Below are 19,456 nucleotides of genomic sequence, written 5' to 3'. Positions count from 1 at the left end.
TCCTACCATCGATCCGGAAACGAACATGACACTGCCCCAGTTGTACAGCGACAGCACGTGCCCACCGTGGCCGCTGAGCGCCTGGAACGGCGTCGACGTTTCACAGTCGGTAACGTAGATCTTGCAGTCGCCGGCGCCGCCACTGATCAGCAGGCTGGACTTGTTGGAGGTGTCCTCGAGGAAGCACAGATCGCGGACCGTTCCGTCGTGCATCGTCAGTTCGATTTCCTGGCCCTCGAGCTGCTTTTGGTTCTCGTTGAAGCGCATCAGCTTGACCGTTTTGTCGTTGGAACCGGTCGCGATCAGGTCACCCACCGGGGACCACGCCATGCAGTAGATGGAGCCCTTGTGGTGTTTCGTCCGCTTGAAGAGGACCGTCGGCTGGTACGTGGTGTGGTCTTCCCTGGAAGAGTGTGGGAAAATTTGGTCAAGATTAATGTGGTAAAGGCATACATGTCATTTAAATTGAAAAAAATACAATCAGATATTTGGTGTGGAAAATGTAGACATAATTAGTTGTGGAGTTGGATTATGCTATTTATTTGAGAAAAATAACTCAACATATTTTAAAATTTGACCAATTTTTTGTTGTTGACAAATCGAATGTTTAAACAGTAAAAAATCTTTTGGGGTGGATACCAAAAAAAATAAACAAGATTGGCTCATTAGATCATTACTTTAAAAAAACAAGCAGTTCTAATTGCAAAACAAACCACGAAATTAGTCATAATAAATAAAAAAATATGTCTGCTATTTTTTTTTACTGATGATATTTAATATTTACAGGTAGAGGTGGGTAAAAAAAGAGCGAGCCGCTCTAAGAGCCGGTTCACTAAAAAGAGCGAACGAACCATAGCTCTCAAAAAAAGAACCACGGTTCTTTTTTGAACTCCGTCTTTAAAAAAAATCCATTCCAAGATGGATTAATTTTTAAACTTGTTATTTATAAATATAATTTATTGAATTTCGAACTAATTGTAGCATAAAATTTGTTTTTAGAATTAACCATGCAATTCCAAATTGAAAAATAATTGTTGATAAAAAATAATCCCAATATAGCATTGCTGCCAAACACCACTTAATAGTTTTCAAACTCATTTTCAGTTTCCTTCTTTTCTTCCAAAAGTAAATGATTTTCTAAACAAAATGAAAAAAAAACTTTGCATTGTACAACTGATTGTTTATTAAAGTATTATCCGAAAAAAAATTTGAACATTTAAAATTGCTTAGCTTGTCAAATATTACCTAAAATCTACTAAAAAGCTGAGAGATTTTGGAAAAAAATGTCTTGCCCAATTAAACTTCAGCGTTTATAGACTTTATCGATTAAATCAAAATGCAGAAAAAGAGTTCACAGAATATTTTTCCCAAATAAAATGGCAGCACTAGTTAAATTTTAGCAAAAATAAACGCAATTGTGAAATTGATAGCCATTCCAACGTTGAGGTTCGAGAAGAAATCTTGACATAGAGACATTCTAGGTTTTAGATATTTTACAAGTGATTTATAAAAGTCCAATGTAAACTAACTTTGAAAACCACACCATTCTTAAAAATAACCTTTATATCAAAATTTTGAAAATGAGCGAATGAGCCGTTCAAAAGAGCGGTTCTTTTTCATGAGCGAGCGAAAATGAGCGGCTCCTAAAAAAGAGCGATTTTGCCCACCTCTATTTACAGGTGACATTAAACAAGTGCAAAAGATATAAAAAAGATACAAAAGAATATTTTTGTCCGTTTCTGATGCAATCAAGCCTTGAAATCTCTTTTGAACTGCCAAATGAATATGCCAACTCAATTTTGCATTTTAAATTTGGTGAATAAAAACCACAAAAAGCCATTATTTTTTGAATAATTCCTTCAAAAAAAAAATACTGCTGAAAAACTTGTCATTTATTTATAATTTTTACTGAAGAGTGGTCTTTTCTTTGTATTTTTTTATTTGTATTATTTTCTATGTCAAAAGAAGTCAATTTGCATCATTAGTTTTTCCATACAAGTCTCCATACAATTTTAGGGCAGGTCATACAAAATAGGTATGAAAATGTGTGAAATAGGGCGTCCAATTTTCCCGGGTTTTGGATTTCCCGGGAAACGGGAAAAATATTTTTGAAATCTCGGGATTTTTTTTAAAAACAGTCATAAAATCTATATTTTCATTATATTTGTTATGTTTTCAAGCATAAAACCATAGAATCAGCTCAATTATATCAATTGGTGATAATCTACACTTCAATCTAAACATAGACTACAGCTTTTAAATAGCTTAAGGGGTTAAATAAATGTAAATCGGCATAAATGTCAGAGGTTGGTATGAGAACACATTTAAACTTTTTTAAATCTATTTTCAAGACATTAAAATATATATTTTCATCTATCAACAAAATAAATTTGAAAACTTTTTGTTGTACCATTGCCGAGATATAACAATTTGAAGTTGGCAGTTTAAAAAAATGGGTGCCACGATATCTCAACACTCCTTTGACCAAATCGGCTCATAATTTTGGTGAACACTCGTTAAACCGGTTCCGTGTGCCTGACGAAGGCCGATATTCAAAAAAGTTTATTTTTAAATAAGATAAAAATATTTTTATGTTTTTCATATAAAAGCTAGAGAGCTTTTGATTCCTGCATTTTTCAAATATGCAAAATCCAATTTCAGCCAATTTGGTCCATCCTATCTTGAGAAAAAAAAATGTTCACAAAGTTTGTCAGTTTGCTTTGCGCATGGCACAATTTTGTGCTTAAATCGTCTCATACTATGTTTAATAATGAGATATCTTCATGAAACTTTCAGGAGTGACCATCTTTCAAGTGGATTTAATAAATGTTCTGTAATAAGATTTTTGCATTTTCTACTTGTATGTAACCCCTTAAAACAATTTAAAAATATATATTTTTTGTTTTTTATTCTGCTTTGGCCAACTGGGGAAAACCGGGACTAAACTCTGAATAGTTTAATTTTTTTGCGATTTTTTAAATTATAAATTTTCATAAATGTAATAGCCAGTCTTTCAAAAATATAGAGAGATAAATAAAAAATATTTAATGCACTAGGAATTTTGTGAATCTGTAAACTCAAATTTAACCATTTTTAATAATAAGTCAAATTATTGCTGATATATACCGAAAGCAAATTTTAATGGTTTTAAATTCTTATCGTTTATTATGTATTCAACTATTAATGTATTTCTACAAAAAATATATTTCCGGGTCAAAATTTGATATTTTTTTCAATTCCGGGAATTCCCGGGACAAATTTAAAAAAAAATCCGGGATTCAGGATTTCCCGGTTTTGGAAAAATCCCGGGATTTTTGTCCCGGGAATTCCCGGGATGGACGCACTAGGTGGAATGATGAAATTCTATATCTTGAGAAGGGATTTTCTGATCGAATATCAAGTCTGGGGCAAAATTGTAGGTTTTGACAAGGACTTTTCGGAAACAATGGTTAATAGTTTTATTAACAAAAAATGGAAAATATCGAAAACCTGAACTAAAAAGCTATTAAAAATTTGCAATCGAAAAAAACTTTACTATTTTTCGATGTAATGTTATAAGAAATCGAATATTAAGTAATAGGTTTTTTGGGAATATAACATTAGGTGATTACAAGTTAAATAAAAAAGATGGAATTTTTTTTCAGTGTATACTTGTTTTTTTTCCGAAAAGCCATTTTTACAACTTTGCCGAAGACACCAAATCGATCAAAAAATCCCATCTCAAGATACAAAACTTCATACATTAACATACACATTTTGTCCAGCCCCAAAATTGTATGGAAACTTGTATTAAAAAAAAATGATGCATAATTGCCTCTTTTGACATGGACAAAGTTTTATCCAAATTAAAAAATAACCATTCAAAAATCGGGATAAAGTACTGTTAAACAGATACCGCAATCTTTAAAACATAAACAAACAATTAGAACTATTAAACTGAAGAAGCGTCATGTTTTTAAATTTGACAATTAGAAAATACTTTGCTTCAGATAATTGTTTAAATTAAATTAAAGTGGAAGTAAAAGATGACTAAATTGCTCTATTAATTAGGCCTCCAAACAATGCACCGCAATCAACGACTGAGATGGGTAGATAAGTTTAAGTATTCACTTCTCGAAAATCAACACATCACAATATCACATTGCACCGTGGGTGGACGAGAATCAATCAAAATGCGAGTAAAAAAAGAGAAGACGAAAAAAAACAATACAGAAGATAATCGCTCACCAACTTGCACCGCTTTCACATCTTTTGCTGCATGGGATTTTTCCAGCGACCCCACACCGACATTTTTTTGTGTACAGTTGAGAAGAAAGAAAAAAAAAACGAGAAAAGCACACACACAAACACAGGAGACAGACATGAGAAAACAGCTGACATCGGTTAATGGACTATTTTCTTCCCTCGATTGATGATGAATGCACCTTGCCGTAGCAGCAAACTTGCGGATGGTACGAATTCAAAATGTTTTAAACGAGGTTTATAAAAATCTTTTTCAATGTTTGAGACCAAACACAAAATAAATCCCTATTTTTTGATAAAGTGTCAAAGTTATAGTCATTTTTTGTCACATTTGATGCTGAAAAAATATAGTTTTTGCAACTTGTTGTATAAATTACTATTTGAATACGATTTACTTCAGGTCGGGGAAACAGGGTCGAAAAATTTCACTTTTCTTAACAAGTGCTTTAATGTAGATTTTAGCACTGATAAGAAGAATATTTTGTCACAATAGAATAATAGAATAGGAAAAATTGATATTTTTTAACAGAACTACAAAAAATATAAATTATCGTACTATGCGTGAGTTTACTGCTATGGTTGATTAACTTCCAGAATAAAAAAATAAACAAATAAACTAGTGTGCACTTGTGCAAGTGTGCGTATGTGTGTGTGTGCGGAATGTAAAATGGTCGTCGCCTCAAAGGCTTGCTGGGACCGCGATGAGAACTTGAAAGATAAACAATCTTTGGGCAAAGTTTGCATGCAAGGCACAACCTCAAAATTGCTTTAAACGTTAGGGGGTGAGAATGGTCCATGCGCGCGGTAAGTTGAGGTGCTGTCATGAAAAAGTTGATGGGGCCAAATTTTGGGAACGATGCTAGGAAACCTAGCATGAGAGTAGAAGTGTACTCAGAAAGATCTGCTGTTGACGTGATGTGATAATTATGATGACGGCAGGTGCGATCGAGGTGAGAGGGTGCAATTTTCGGCACGATAGATGGCGTTACGACGCGGCAAACTATGCCGAATTAGACACAAACAAAAAATCTACAATTAAAGTACGCGCATGGGCTCGAAATGATGGCATGGTTGTTGCAAGAAGGTTCAGAGCTGCGAGCAGTTCTCTAGAGAAACAAAAAAAAATTCAGCTCTTTTAAAATTATCTATGATTTTTTTTCTTTTCTTCGCTTATTTGTTTGAAGTTACTTGTAAAAATATGCTTTAAAAATAGCCCTCAAAACAAAAATTACTGCATACTACGGTGACAAGAAAAATTGAAAATTTCGGAAAATCGCAAGAGATACCCCCTGGATCGATGCTTTAGTCAAAAACAAGTAACTGTGCCAATTTTGAGCCAAATCGGTTAAGGCTAAGGGGTCGCTTTTCATCGTTGAAGTTTATATGGGGAAAATCGCAAAAATGTATGGGGGAAAACATCGCTTTAGGATTTTTGCAGCAGGTGGCGCAGGTCTCGCCCAAAATTGTCCCACACCAGGGTTGATGAATAGACACTCACGAATTTTCTAAGTGTACTTTGATTTGGCTCTGCACATGACAAATTGCTGAGCAGTGCGCGTGCTTATGTTAAGCACGCAGTGCTTATGATTTCGCGTGCTTATATTTAAATTACAGTTTTAAACACAGCCACAAAGGATGTAATCAACGAACTCGATGAGAGTTGGTCCAAGCTCAAACTGGTGTGATAAAATGGCCTTATTAGTAAACGGTTCTCAAAACCCGAGTACTTCAAAAACATGAAACATGTTTTCGGTTAAATTTGTAGAGCGCAGATTATAAAAAAAGCTATCGCTTTGCCATCGTTGGAACCAAGAAGCCAGTCACAGAGCATCCACCTTGCCACTGATTTGTCGGACTAAGTAGCATGAATCAGTAAAAGGACTACAACCCGTAGTTTGGTGGTCGACCACCCTCAGGCCTTACCTTCAAAGTAGGGTTACTCGCATAAGCAATTGCTGGGGCCGCCACTGAGCGATGACGAATAGCCAAGACGCCTACCTGTTGGAACTAGCAAAGTCCGCTGGTCATCCAAAAACCCGGAACCGGCATGAAGTTCAAAAACGAAACCATCCGCGGAAATCAGCGATGGAAACTGCATCCGGCAACTTAAGACAGGATTATCGCAACCAACAACAGGCCTCAGCACCGGCAAATAACACTCCCGGCTAGATTGTAAAGTCGATTTGATTTGCCGTCGAATTTTCCATTAATTTATGTGTTTTATTCTCAATCTAAAATATAAAAGAGCTTTTTAATGTAAAAAATTATTATTTTACAAACCTTATTTATTGAAGTTTCAAAAAAGTCCGCTTGAAATAAGCACACGTGCAGTTATGTGCTTGTCAAGTGACGTGCTTACCAGAAAAGTAAGCACGAGAAAAGAAAAAAGTGACGTGCATCACCATAGCTACTGAAAAACATGCGTGCTTGGTGACGACTTGATACCCGTCTCCTATGATTCAAGCACGACACCGTGCATATCAATCAACCTTGTCCCACACATAAGGTTACGTGTTAAGTTTCCACGAAAAAACTGAATTTCCTCCTGATTTCTAGAACAAAATACTGGATGTTATAGGCTCTTTAAAAAGAGCAGACGATTTTGAACCAAACTGCATCAATAACTCAAAAGTGACCAAAATGCATATGGGACATTTATGCGATCATGGGCAGTATAGGAAGTATATAAGAAAATATTTTTTCTAGGAAAATCACCAAAAATCAGGATCAACTCGGATCATTTTGCACCCTTCGACAAAGTTGTAGGGAATTAAATTTCCTACAAGAATCTCAAACTTGGACAATTTTGGGCGAGACCTGCGCCACCTAGCAGAAAATTACTGAAACGATGTTTTTCCCCATACGTTTTCGTGATTTTCCCCATATAAACTTCAACGATGAAAAGCGACCCCTTAGCCTTATTCGATTTGGCTCAAAATTGTCACAGATACTTATTTTTGCATAAGGAATCGAGTCGGAGGGTATCTCTGATGTCGTTTTTTTTATTGTCACCCTACTGCACACACGGTTTGAGCAAATAGACATAATCGTGTTATTTTGTCGAAAGTCGCTTTTTGACGTTTCGAGAAAAACGCGTTTTTTTTTGTTGTAAATAATAACAAACACGTACTGTTTGGCTGACCGTTTCGTGCATTGTACCGAAGTTTGGTTGAATATGGTAACTCGGAACTGAGTTATAAATAAAAATGTTTACAGTAGTCGGGCATGTACGTGTGTCAAACGCGATCAGACTGAAATCCCTTTGGCAAGTTGTCACTCTTCTTTCAGAGCGACAACATTGCACGGAGTTTTTCCGGTTTTTGTTAAATTTCTCAGAATTGAAATCGAATTTGGAAATCTGTGGCGTTTAAACTCAATTTGGCCCAAAATCGACGTGCGACAAGATAGCCCGATCACGACGAAATGGAAGTCAAAAGTATCCCCAAATGAAATTACTTAAAAAAAAAAAAAACTAAATTGCAAAGTCAAACTGACAAACTCAAAATAATTTTAAAATTTCCTCTTTTCCACAATTTTTTGAGATTAAAGTTGATAGAGGAATCAGTTGAAGCGAATTTAAGATTGAATTAAATTTAATTTTAAGTATATTATTTGAAATTTAAATTTTACATACAAAAATTCAAGTTAGAAAAAAAATTATTTGATAAAAAAAATCTAATTTCAAGTCCAACTTTCAAAATTTCAAAGCAAAAAGTATCACAAAATGGATTCTACATTATTACAGTTGTGCTAATATCGAAAATTTACAAAATATAAATCAATGATTTAAAGTTTTTTTTAAGTTTTAGGACTTTTCACGATCTGTGGTCAAAAATTTTTAACTTTCAAAAGGTTTAAAAGTGCCATTTTTGATTAAAAATAAAAATGAATGGTTATACAATGATTTTCAAGTAGTTTACAATCAATTGTATATGTTTTTCAATAAAACTTTTAATTTTTAGTAATTTGGTTTTGCCCTTTGTATTTTTTAGTTTTTTTTATTTTTTGGACTGGAAATACAATTTGCAATGGCCTAAATTAGACAGGATGCACAAAAATGTGTTTCTTGAAAAAAAGAAAAGGTTTACAAATGAACCACTTTGAGCTCCTCACACAAATATTAACACTCCAAAGCAAATACACCGCTTTAATGAGTTTTTTTTGATTGTTATGTTTAGAAGTCAAATTTGAAGGTGAGCCCACGATTTTTTTTTCGTTCAAAATTTTTGTGAAAATAGCCTTAGCCTTGTCACAAAAAGACTCACGAAAAATGCAGAAAGGAGAAACTCACCTAAAAAATACAAAAATCATTTACTAAAACTATTTTTTTAAGTGCTTCAAACGTTAACATTTTCAAAAACCGAATACGGGATCGATTCGATTATGTTTTTTAATCGATTCCCGTATTCGGTTTTAGAAATTTTTACTTTTAGAGCACTTTAAAAAACATAGTTTTAGTAAATGATTTTTGAATTTTTTTAGGTGAGTTGCTCCATCCTGCATTTTTTGTAAGTCTTTTTGTAACATCTTAGGCTATTTTCACAAAAATTTTAAACGAAAAATAATGTGGGTTCACCCTCAAATTTGTCATTTAAACTTAAAAATCAGAAAATATCATAAAAGTGGCGTGTTTTTTTCTTTCAGAGTATTTTTTTTTGCCTTCCTTATGACCAAATAAGCTATTTTGCGTCATTGGTTCACCCATACAAGTCTCCATACAATTTTGTCTGCTGTTCATACAAAAATGGTATATAAATATTCAAACAGCTGTAACTTTTGAGTGAATTTTCTGATCAATTTGGTGTCTTCGGCAAAGTTGTAGGTATTGTTGAGGACTTTTGAGAAAAAATAGGTACACGGAAAAAATAATTTGCAGATTTTTTTATCAACTTTTTTTTCACTATAACTCAATTTCCTAAAATACGTATTTTTTGATTTTCGAGATTTTCTGATATGTTTTAGGGGACAAAAATCCGCAACTTTTGAGCCAGTGAGAAACATGGTCAAAAAATCTGCCGCCGAGTTATGAATTTTTGAAAAAATAGTGATTTTTGGAAAAAATCGAAGTTTTATGCAAAAACAAATTTGACATTATTTTTTAATGCAAAATTGAATTTGCAATCGAAAAGTACTTTACAGATTTTTTGATAAAGGGCTCCGTTTTCAAGATATAGCCACCGAAAGTTTGATTTTAGCGAAATATTTGCAGTTTTTCAATTTTTAAAAATAGTGACCATAAGTAACCATTTCGAAAAATATTTTTTTTAGAGGTTCAGAAAATTTGCTATAAAATTGTCTAAGACACATTCAAGATTGGACCTCGGGTTTCTGAGATCGAGCGGCTTTAAAAAAAAGAAACACGAAAATTGAAGTTTTCTTAATCTCACCATAATAACCCACCATTTTATAATGACGATATCTCAGCAATTAATGGTCCGATTGTCAATGTTAATACAAGAAACATTCGTGAAATATTCCGATCTTTTCTAAAAAAAATACTTTGAAAATTTTTAAATCAAGACTTACATTTTAAAAGGGCCAAACATTGAATATAACGCCCATTTAAAATGCTAGTCTTGATTTAAAAATTTTCAAAATATTTTTTTCGAAAAGATCGGAAAATTTCACGAATGTTTCATGTATTAACATTGATAATCGGACCATTATTTGCTGAGATATCGTCATTAGAAAATGGTGGGTTATTTTGGTGAGATTAAGAAAACTTCATTTTTCGTGTTTCTTTTTCTTAAAGCGGCTCTATCTCAGCAACCCGAGGTCCAATCTTTAATATCATATCTCTTAGACAATTTTATAGCAAATTTTCTGAACTTTTCAAAAAAAATATTTTTAGAAATGGTCACTCATGGTCACTATTTTTAATAATTTAAAAACTGCAAATATTTCGCTAAAATCAAACTTTCGGTGGCTGTATCTTGAAAACGGAGCCCTTTATCAAAAAATCTGTAAAGTACTTTTCGATTGCAAATTCAATTTTGCATTAAAAAATAATGTCAAACTTGTTTTTGCTGAAACTTCGATATTTTTTCCAAAAATCAATATTTTTTCAAAAATTGATCAGAAAATTCACTCAAAAGATACAGCTGTTTGAATATTTACATACCATTTTTGTATGGACAGCAGCCAAAATTGTATGGAGACTTGTATGGGTGAACCAATGACGCAAAATAGCTTATTTGGTCATAGGGAAGGCCCCCACAAAGTTTGAGCCAAATCAAAAAATACAAATAAAATCCATTTCCGGTTTTGGTAGAGAATTGCTCAATTGAAAAGCTTACAATTTGTTTGTACAGTGAAGCAAATTAAAAAAAACACTAAAATTGGATGAAGAAACTTAAGTTTCTCGGAAAATTGGTCTCAAAATCACATACTACCGATTCCCTAGAGAACTGCTCCGCGCCGGGTTCACAAGGGTCTCCACCAACTATGCTACGGGCCTCTCTCTCTCATGCAATGCTACACCCAAGTGCAAAGTGCAAAGAACCAAAACAGACACGTAACGCAAAATGCCGAAATGTAGTTTGATGGTAATCTGCTCTTTCTCTCTCTGCGCACGCTGTAAAGAGGGTTACCTCAGTGCTTTTGAGTAGCAGCTGATGACCATCAACTCCGAAATGTTTCTAATTTGATTAGCTAATCGGTGGTGTGGTGTGGCGTTTTGTTTTGCGGTGAGTCGGCTCTTTTGGGTCAAAATGAAACCAACAAACCGTGGGAACGTGAACGACGGTTACGCACCTGATTTCCGACAGTGGCGGGTACTCGCAGATTCGGAACGTTTTCGAGTTGGATCCCACGGCGTAGATCCGGCCGTTCGGGTGGAACTCCGCACATCGAACCGCCTGGACGTCCTCGAGGGAGGTGACGGCGACGAACTTGGGCCGGTTCTGGTCTGACTGCTGGAAGCAAGGGAGAAAGGAGAATAGAGATTGGAGTTAGTTGGGGTTTTACAAAAAAAAACTATATTTTTAACTCAAGTTCTGAAAAAAAAATCATTGTATTACTTTTTTATTCTACAATCAGCAGGAAAGAAATGACAAATGATTTTTTTAAACAAACAACTAAACACATTTACTTTCCATTATGCAAAACAAAATTAAGTTGTTTGCAGAAACTGATGAGATAATTATCGCTGGTCAGCCAAACCTCATCTTCTGCGCACTCCTGTGCTGTTGTTTTAATACAAACAAGATTTGAATGCTCTCAGATAAACATTAAAGATAACTCTCGTATTGGGAACGAACGTGGACTCCGTATTTTGGTTAATTAGTTGCACTACACCACCAACGATGGCAACAACTAAGATAAGGAACGATGCTCTTTGAAAGTCGTGTAAATCAAGTTAATGAATTGGGTAACATTCCATTTACATGTTTTGAACTTTCTTGAAAGTTAAAAACCTCAACCCATAAATTAAAATAGAAAAAAACATATCCAACTTCTACTCATAAATAAACTAAAAAGTTAAATTCAGGTTAATCTGCAACAAATCTAAGCTGTTTCTAATCAAAAAGTCACCTGCCAGACGACTTTTGCACGACAAGCCGGATGAGCCGGCGACAGTCCAGTTATGTTTGCCCGATACAAACGTTATCTGCAGACCTGATCCACAACTCAGTCGGCTTGCAAACCCGCAAACGGTGAAGTTTAAAGTCAAGTTTAGCTAGTTTTGCTCCTTTCGCGATCGGCGATGCATAAATCTTCAACACCATCTTGACGGCGACGAGACCCGTTAAGGCCAACTGGAATGTGCAGCTCGCGGTGAAGTAATCAAATGATGGTAATTAGCTGCAACATCGATCGTGACTTTGGTGGATCAACGCGTGGTGCCGTATCGTAGCTTTGGTGTTTACATCTCCGAACGACTTCATAAGCATAACTCACTTTCCACAAATACGAGGCTGATTTTCACTTTCGATGAACTATCGCTTAAAAGTGAGTTGATCGATGCTCAGCGTGAAGAGCGTGGTGAACCGATTGCATATCTGAAGAGTTGGAGTTGCAGAAAAAAACAAGTAAACAGCGAAACATATCCGAGGCGGATTCGAGCGCCACCGCCAACAAGAAGCTGCTCGTTTCAGCAGGACTGGTTTCGTTGAATGCGGAAATCAGCAAATGACATGGAGTTGGAAAGAAGAGAGAGAGAGGTGATTTGAAAAAAGTAACAAGTTGTTACACTTGCAAGTTTGCAAACGGAACAACTTCGCCAGTATTTACACCCTAAAACTATGTATGTTAGAAGGCCTTTGAGCAAAGTTGGAAAATGTGTTTTTTAGCTTCATTTGACCATGAAACTATTATTTTTATTCGCAAGCTTTTACTGTGTTTCCCTATACATTCCCTATACATCACTAACTTTTCTGTCATGGAACACAAGTTTTAATGTTCAAATTTCGTATTAAATTTGAATGACTTTTATAGTATTCAAAAAAAAGTGACTTTATTAATCCATGGATGCCACGCCTGCAGGCACAGCTCGCGAAACGTAAACCATTTTTGGGTTTTTTTCAATGTATGAAAACATCCTAATCTTTCATCCAAGTGGTGAGAGTAACGGCATTCAGTTCGGATGTTTTTTAAATTATTTTAGCGGGATCAAAACCACCACTGAGGACAATATTGTTGCTAGGTAGTTTTTGAATGATAAGCCCATTTTTTTATTTTGATATTGATTTTGTTAATTGAATAAAATACGAAAAGAGCCAACTAGTCGTCCGCTTGCCAAATTACCATCATTATTTAAAAAAAACTCAACCCTGAATTAATGCCAAAAAACATGCATGTCATAGGCAAACAGTTATTCCATCACTAATCAATAGGGCTAGTGATTTTTCGCGATTTCGCGGAAGCCACGTAATCCGTGAAATTTGCCCTTGGCCGAAAAATTTGGCAAATACCGTGAAATGTAGCGAAATTCGAAATAATGTATTGTCAAATTTCACCAAAGTGAATTTGAGCGTTGATTTGATAATATTCAAACAATCCAAAAGAATTTTAACAAGCATTTCGGTACTAATTTGTGAAAATATCGTTTATTACAATGTTTTACGATATGCAGATAATGGATTGTAAAAATCCAAGATTAAGATTAAGATTAAGTATTAACATGCCATGGATAATACAATATGAAGTTTATATCATGTAATAACAAAGGACATGTTTTCTTAATTACACATAATTTAAAAAAGCATATGAAGAACTTGATTGAAAATTGCAATGAAAGGAAACGCAGATCAGTTTGAGATATTTTATTCTCAATTATCCATAAAATTCAATAAAATAACGATAAACAAATTGCATAAAACTCAAGGAAAATAAAAATTAAAATTTTAGAATTGTTTTTTTATACCTTACATGTTCTAAGGTAATTGAAATGTTTTATTTTTTTAAACTATTAATAACAAATGTTTCAAAAACAACAATCAAGATAACAAACTAAGTTTTATTTCTCTTTGATTCAGCATGTGCTGCATTTTAAAGTTTTTTTTCGCTAATTTTTCAGTAAAACTAGGATAGTCGAATCGTAATTTCAGCTGGTGAAAATTGTGCAAAATTTCACAAAATTGAGATCATATTTTTTATAATGAATATTTTGTGTCAGGGGTTATATTTTGAATATCAAACAATTGCTCATTTTTCCAGTAAGTTTTCTGTACAAAGATATTCTCAAATAACACAGTTTTGTATAAATTTTAAGCAGATTTTAGTGTACCGTGAAATTGCCGTGAAATTTCAAAGTTTTGAAATGGGCATGCCGCGTAATTTCAACTTGTTTGCCGTGAAAAATCACTAACCCTACAAATCAAGATTAATTTTTCAAAACAAACTAACATTGTGGGGTAAGCCACAATTTTCAAAACAATCAAAATATTTCGAATTTTCCGAAAAAATCATCTCCCTAAAATTTGTACCACTTTATATCTCTATGACCTAAAGGAATAGTTATTCGAAAAAAATGCTGTTAAGAAAAAATAGAAAAATTTCAGCACCAATTTCAGTGCTGAATAGTACTTTTCAGCATTTATTTTGAAAAGTGTTTCTATTCGATTCTGTTATTTTTGGTACAGAAAAGTAGGATATTTCGTCGTTCAAGAATGACAGGAGAAGTTAGTAGTTTCACGACGGAATTGCAAAATAGTAGTTTATGCAACAAGTTGCAAAAAGAGGATTTTTTCAGCACGAGTCGTACATTTATCCAAAGAGGTTCACCGAGTTGGATAAATACGAAGAGTGCTGAAAAAATCAAGTTTTGCAACGAGTTTCGAAAAATAACACTTTTCAACATTTTTTGATTTAAACGATTTATTGACAAAATACATGAAAATTTTACTTAAAATTTCACTCAGTGTGTGTTTTTTGGAATTGCAAAAAATGTTGTATGGAACTCGTTGCAAAACTTGATTTTTTCAGCACTCTTCGTATTTATCCAACTCGATGAACCTCGTTGGATAAATGTACGACTCGTGCTGAAAAAAATCTCTTTTTGCAACTTGTTGCATAATAGTAGTTTATGCAACAAGTTGCAAAAAGAGCACGAGTCGTACATTTATCCAACGAGGTTCACCGAGTTGGATAAATACGAAGAGTGCTGAAAAAATCAAGTTTTGCAACGAGTTTCATACAACATTTTTTGCCATTCCAAAAAACACACACTGAATGAAATTTTAAGTCAAATTTTCATGTATTTTGTCAATAAATCGTTTAAATCGTAAAAATGTTGAAAAGTGTTACTTTTCAGCATTTATTTTGAAAAGTGTTGCTATTCGATTCTGTTATTTTTGGTACAGAAAAGTAGGCTATTTCGTCGTTCAAGAATGACAGGAAAAGTAAGTAGTTTCACGACGGAATTGCAAAAACTACTAGTATGGAACTCGTTGCAAAACTTGATTTTTCAGCACTCTTCGTATTTATCCCACTCTGTGAACCTTGTTGGGTAAATGTACGACTCGTGCTGAAAAAATCCTCTTTTTGCAACTTGTTGCATAAACTACAATTTCAGCACTTTTATGTAAAGTACTTCAAGATTTTGAACAATGATAACAGATTATTTTGGACACAACATATTTGAAAAAAAAATCATTTTTCTTGGCTTGGAGTTTAGTAGAACAACTATAATGAATTTTTATCACTAGAAATTTCCCTTATCACTTCTGCAAATTACTGTTTATATACAAAACAGTAATGCCAGTACAAATTGGATTTGAAATGTTGCCCGTCAGCCCTGGTCGTGGTCGAGGAAGAAAATTTCCAGGATGTTAAAACAAAAATTTGTGAAAAAATTGCAAAACTTTCGAAACTTGCTTTTTTAACTTTTTTACAATTCGTGGTCACGAAAATCTTTCCAGAATGTTTAATTTTTTTCCATTGGATCATAAATCCAGAAAAAATGTATTCTTTAATGTCAACAATTGACTGTACAATTTTTCTTTTTGATTTTTTTTTTGAAACGCATTTTTTGCCAAAATGTTTTGTGGAAAAATAAGGGCGAATTAGCCAAAAATGAACAACAGATAGAATAAGCATGGGCCTAATTAAAATACTGGTTCATATGCCTAACCTTCGACAAAATTGAAACATTGAATAAGTTGAATTGTTGAAATGAAAGTGAAACAAACCGGTCTGTTTTACTTTTTCGCATCAAGAGAGATTAGATTACCTTAGATTTGCATGTAGGTGGAATTCCAATTTTAAACAAAATATAAAAAATGAAAGCATTGAATGCTAAAATAATAAATTTCTAGATGAAAAATCAAATTTTTAATCGAAAAGTGCTGTAAAGTGCTGTAAGTGGATATTTTTAGTTCAGCCATTAGGGTGACCTACACCGTGTTAGGGTGGTCTGAAAAATGACAATTTTCTTCGATTTTCATAACTCCGCGCCATTTCAACCGATCCGAGCTCTCTTGGATGCAAATGAAAGGTAATTGATTGGGCTTTGAGAGAAAAATAGTTCGGAATTCCAAAAATCTACTCATAATACATCATATGTCTCAAAGTAGTAAAGTTTTATCAACAGAATTCGGAGATATATATTTTTTTTGAATTTAAAAACTGAGTTTTTCGACGCGTCGAGCAAAAAAAAAAACCCCGAAAATGACGAAAACGAGTAAAAATCAGCTTTTTAACTAAAACAGCAATTACTATAAAATTTAAGCGATGACCTATATATTTGGATACCGTTTGATATTGTATGTCCACGCATCATTTTCCCCATCAACATTCTGCGAAATGTGATCCGTTCTCAGAATCCTCTCTGTGGTAAACACAACGTTCTCGGATGTACTGCAATTATTAATATTGACAAGAAAAGTGCTTGGGGCGTAATCTAATCACAAGACTTTCCAGCATGCTTTCATCGGACTGGCAGCGTTTGTGTTAGATTAGATTAGATTAGAATTGGATAGAAACAAGCTTGTTCAAATAATCGATCCAAAGGGCTTTTTGGGAACGTTACACTAAAATATCAGCTCAATACAAACGGGCCTATTCCAGTTTTGGTTGAAAATTGCCATGGATTTCAGAATAGTTACAGTTACATTATATGACAATAAAACCACATCAAAATTTCACACAAATTCACAAACCAAGTGAAATTACCCCCCATTACAACACCGCAGACCAACCAGTCACCCGATGAAGAAATTTACACCACTGACCCCAGAAGGGGGTGATTAATTCTGCTGGCGGTGACGGAAATGACCACTCCGCTCATTTAGCAGTCCTCCCCTAAGCTGCGAATATATTGCACCTCCGGCACTGCACATTTCATAACCTCTGTAACGTGTGTTGTACGCCAACATTCTCTTTTTTCGAGCTCGCAGCAAAGCTGAAGCAATATCCAGCAACACCACACCGGATCGGATTGCTGGCCCGGCTTGATGATGATAGCTATAATTTGCTGCTGATTAAAGGTTTGCGAACTGCACCGTTTTATGATTTTTGTGCATACAAACGGAGATCTATAAAACGACGCTGTCCACACAATTTCATGGATTTGAGGCGGGAAAAAAGTCAATTTGTTAAAAGACGTCATTACGAGCCACTCATTAGCAGTTGTTGTTTTTATTTTATTTTTTGCAAAGAGCTGTGACCACGGATGTCTGCGCGGAAGGTACAAATCCGCAAATCTTGGTGTGGCTGACCACCGACTGGTCTATACGCAATATCGCCATAAGCTACTTCCGAACCGGTTCGAGCTCGATCGATTTCACGAGCAGGATCCGATTTTATATTGCTGTTCTCTAAAATATGGCATTGATAAAAAGTGGACTTCCCCCCGCAGCAGGTCCGTAGTTTTAATACCGGTTGGTTGGTTGTTATTTTTTGCACTTTATTTCGATTATATGATGTAACATCGTGAAGATCATGTGCGCACCCAGAGAAATGTCACTTGCTGCTGAACCGGTTAAGTTGTGTAACGTTTGCAAAAAAAAAGATAGTTTGAGGCATAACGGTAAGCATTGTGGCAAGTATCCGCAACTCGAGTAATTTTCAGTGGTGCGTTTTCAGTTTCACCCGAAAGTGAATTATCTCATCCCTCTTTGAATTCACAAATGAGAGATTTACGCGCCGAACTCCTGTTTGCTCTGTGGCATAATCCACTTGTTGCTAGTCAAAATAAGCTTCACAATTGAAACGCACACACATGACTCCTCACTTTTGGGCTTCTTTACGTGCAACGTTTACGTAGGTTTATTTTGAAATGCTGTGCACAGTCTTGCATTGGACACGAAGATACATTTTAAATATTATTATAAATAACAAAGCAAGCGAAGATTTTCAAAATATCTGTAATCCGGCCTCATAAAAAGTTGATAAATAATACTTACAAGCTCATTAGTATAAATAGGGTTATCAGATTTCTTTTGAAAATCACTTTAAAATCATATATTATAAAAATTTAAAGGGTGAGGAAAAAAAATAATTTTGAGGCGTAAAAGTGTAAGAATAAAAAATTATAAAAAAAAGAAAGGGGTAATTCTCTACCAACTCACACGAAATCGGGAAAAGTTGCCCCGACCCCTCTTCGATTTGCGTGAAACTTTGTCCTAAGGGGTAACTTTTGTCCCTGATCACGAATCCGAGGTCCGTTTTTTGATATCTCGTGACGGAGGGGCGGTACGACCCCTTCCATTTTTGAACATGCGAAAAAAGAGGTATTTTTCAATAATTTGCAGCCTGAAACGGTGATGAGATAGAAATTTGGTGTCAAAGGGACTTTTATGTAAAATTAGACGCACGATTTGATGGCGTACTCAGAATTCCGAAAAAACGTATTTTTCATCGAAAAAAACACTAAAAAAGTTTTAAAAATCCTCCCATTTTCCGTTACTCGACTGTAAAAAATTTTGGAACATGTCATTTTATGGGAAATTTAATGTACTTTTCGAATCTACATTGTCCCAGAAGGGTCATTTTTTCATTTAGAACAAAATTTTTCATTTTAAAATTTCGTGTTTTTTCTAACTTTGCAGGGTTATTTTTTAGAGTGTAACAATGTTCTACAAAGTTGTAGAGCAGACAATTACAAAAATTTTGATATATAGACATAAGGGGTTTGCTTATAAACATCACAAGTTATCGCGATTTTACGAAAAAAAGTTTTGAAAAAGTTACTTTTTGCGTTTCTCTTTGTTTCGTCGTCCGTGTCTGTCGCGGGTGACCATGAACGGCCATGATCGATGACGACCAACTTTTTCAAAACTTTTTTTCGTGAAATCGCGATAACTCGTGATGTTTATAAGCAAACCCCTTATGTCTATATATCAAAATTTTTGTAATTGTCTGCTCTACAACTTTGTAGAACATTGTTACACTCTAAAAAATAACCCTGCAAAGTTAGAAAAAACACGAAATTTTAAAATGAAAAATTTTGTTCTAAATGAAAAAATGACCCTTCTGGGACAATGTAGATTCGAAAAGTACATTAAATTTCCCATTAAATGACATGTTTCAAAATTTTTTACAGTCGAGTAACGGAAAATGGGAGAATTTTTAGAACTTTTTTAGTGTTTTTTTCGATGAAAAATACGTTTTTTCGGAATTCTGAGTACGCCATCAAATCGGGCGTCTAATTTTACATAAAAGTCCCTTTGACACCAAATTTCTATCTCATCACCGTTTCAGGCTGCAAATTATTGAAAAACACCTCTTTTTTCGCATGTTCAAAAATGGAAGGGGTCGTACCGCCCCTCCGTCA

General features: G+C 34.4%; 1 protein-coding gene across 4 annotated transcripts in view; it reads right to left on the bottom strand.

Moving 5' to 3' along the window:
• The window catches only part of LOC120414500 (WD repeat-containing protein 47), a 202,546-nt gene that overhangs the window by 8,321 nt on the left and 174,769 nt on the right, over positions 1–19,456 (bottom strand). For 2 of the 4 annotated variants that reach the window (XM_039575701.2, XM_039575699.2), the window contains exons 7-9: positions 10,996–11,156; positions 4,228–4,254; positions 7–403 (exon numbers count right to left, since the gene is read on the bottom strand). In XM_039575701.2, coding sequence (XP_039431635.1) covers positions 7–403; positions 4,228–4,254; positions 10,996–11,156 — 585 coding nt within the window. The remainder of the gene's footprint in view (positions 1–6; positions 404–4,227; positions 4,255–10,995; positions 11,157–19,456) is intronic. The other 2 variants (XM_039575700.2, XM_039575703.2) reach the window with 2 other exon arrangements.

Source organism: Culex pipiens, chromosome 3 (assembly GCF_016801865.2).
Source record: "Culex pipiens pallens isolate TS chromosome 3, TS_CPP_V2, whole genome shotgun sequence".
In the NCBI taxonomy this organism is placed as follows: domain Eukaryota; kingdom Metazoa; phylum Arthropoda; class Insecta; order Diptera; family Culicidae; genus Culex; species Culex pipiens.
Note: the sequence above shows the minus strand (reverse complement) of the source record. Positions and strands in the feature narration are given on the sequence as shown.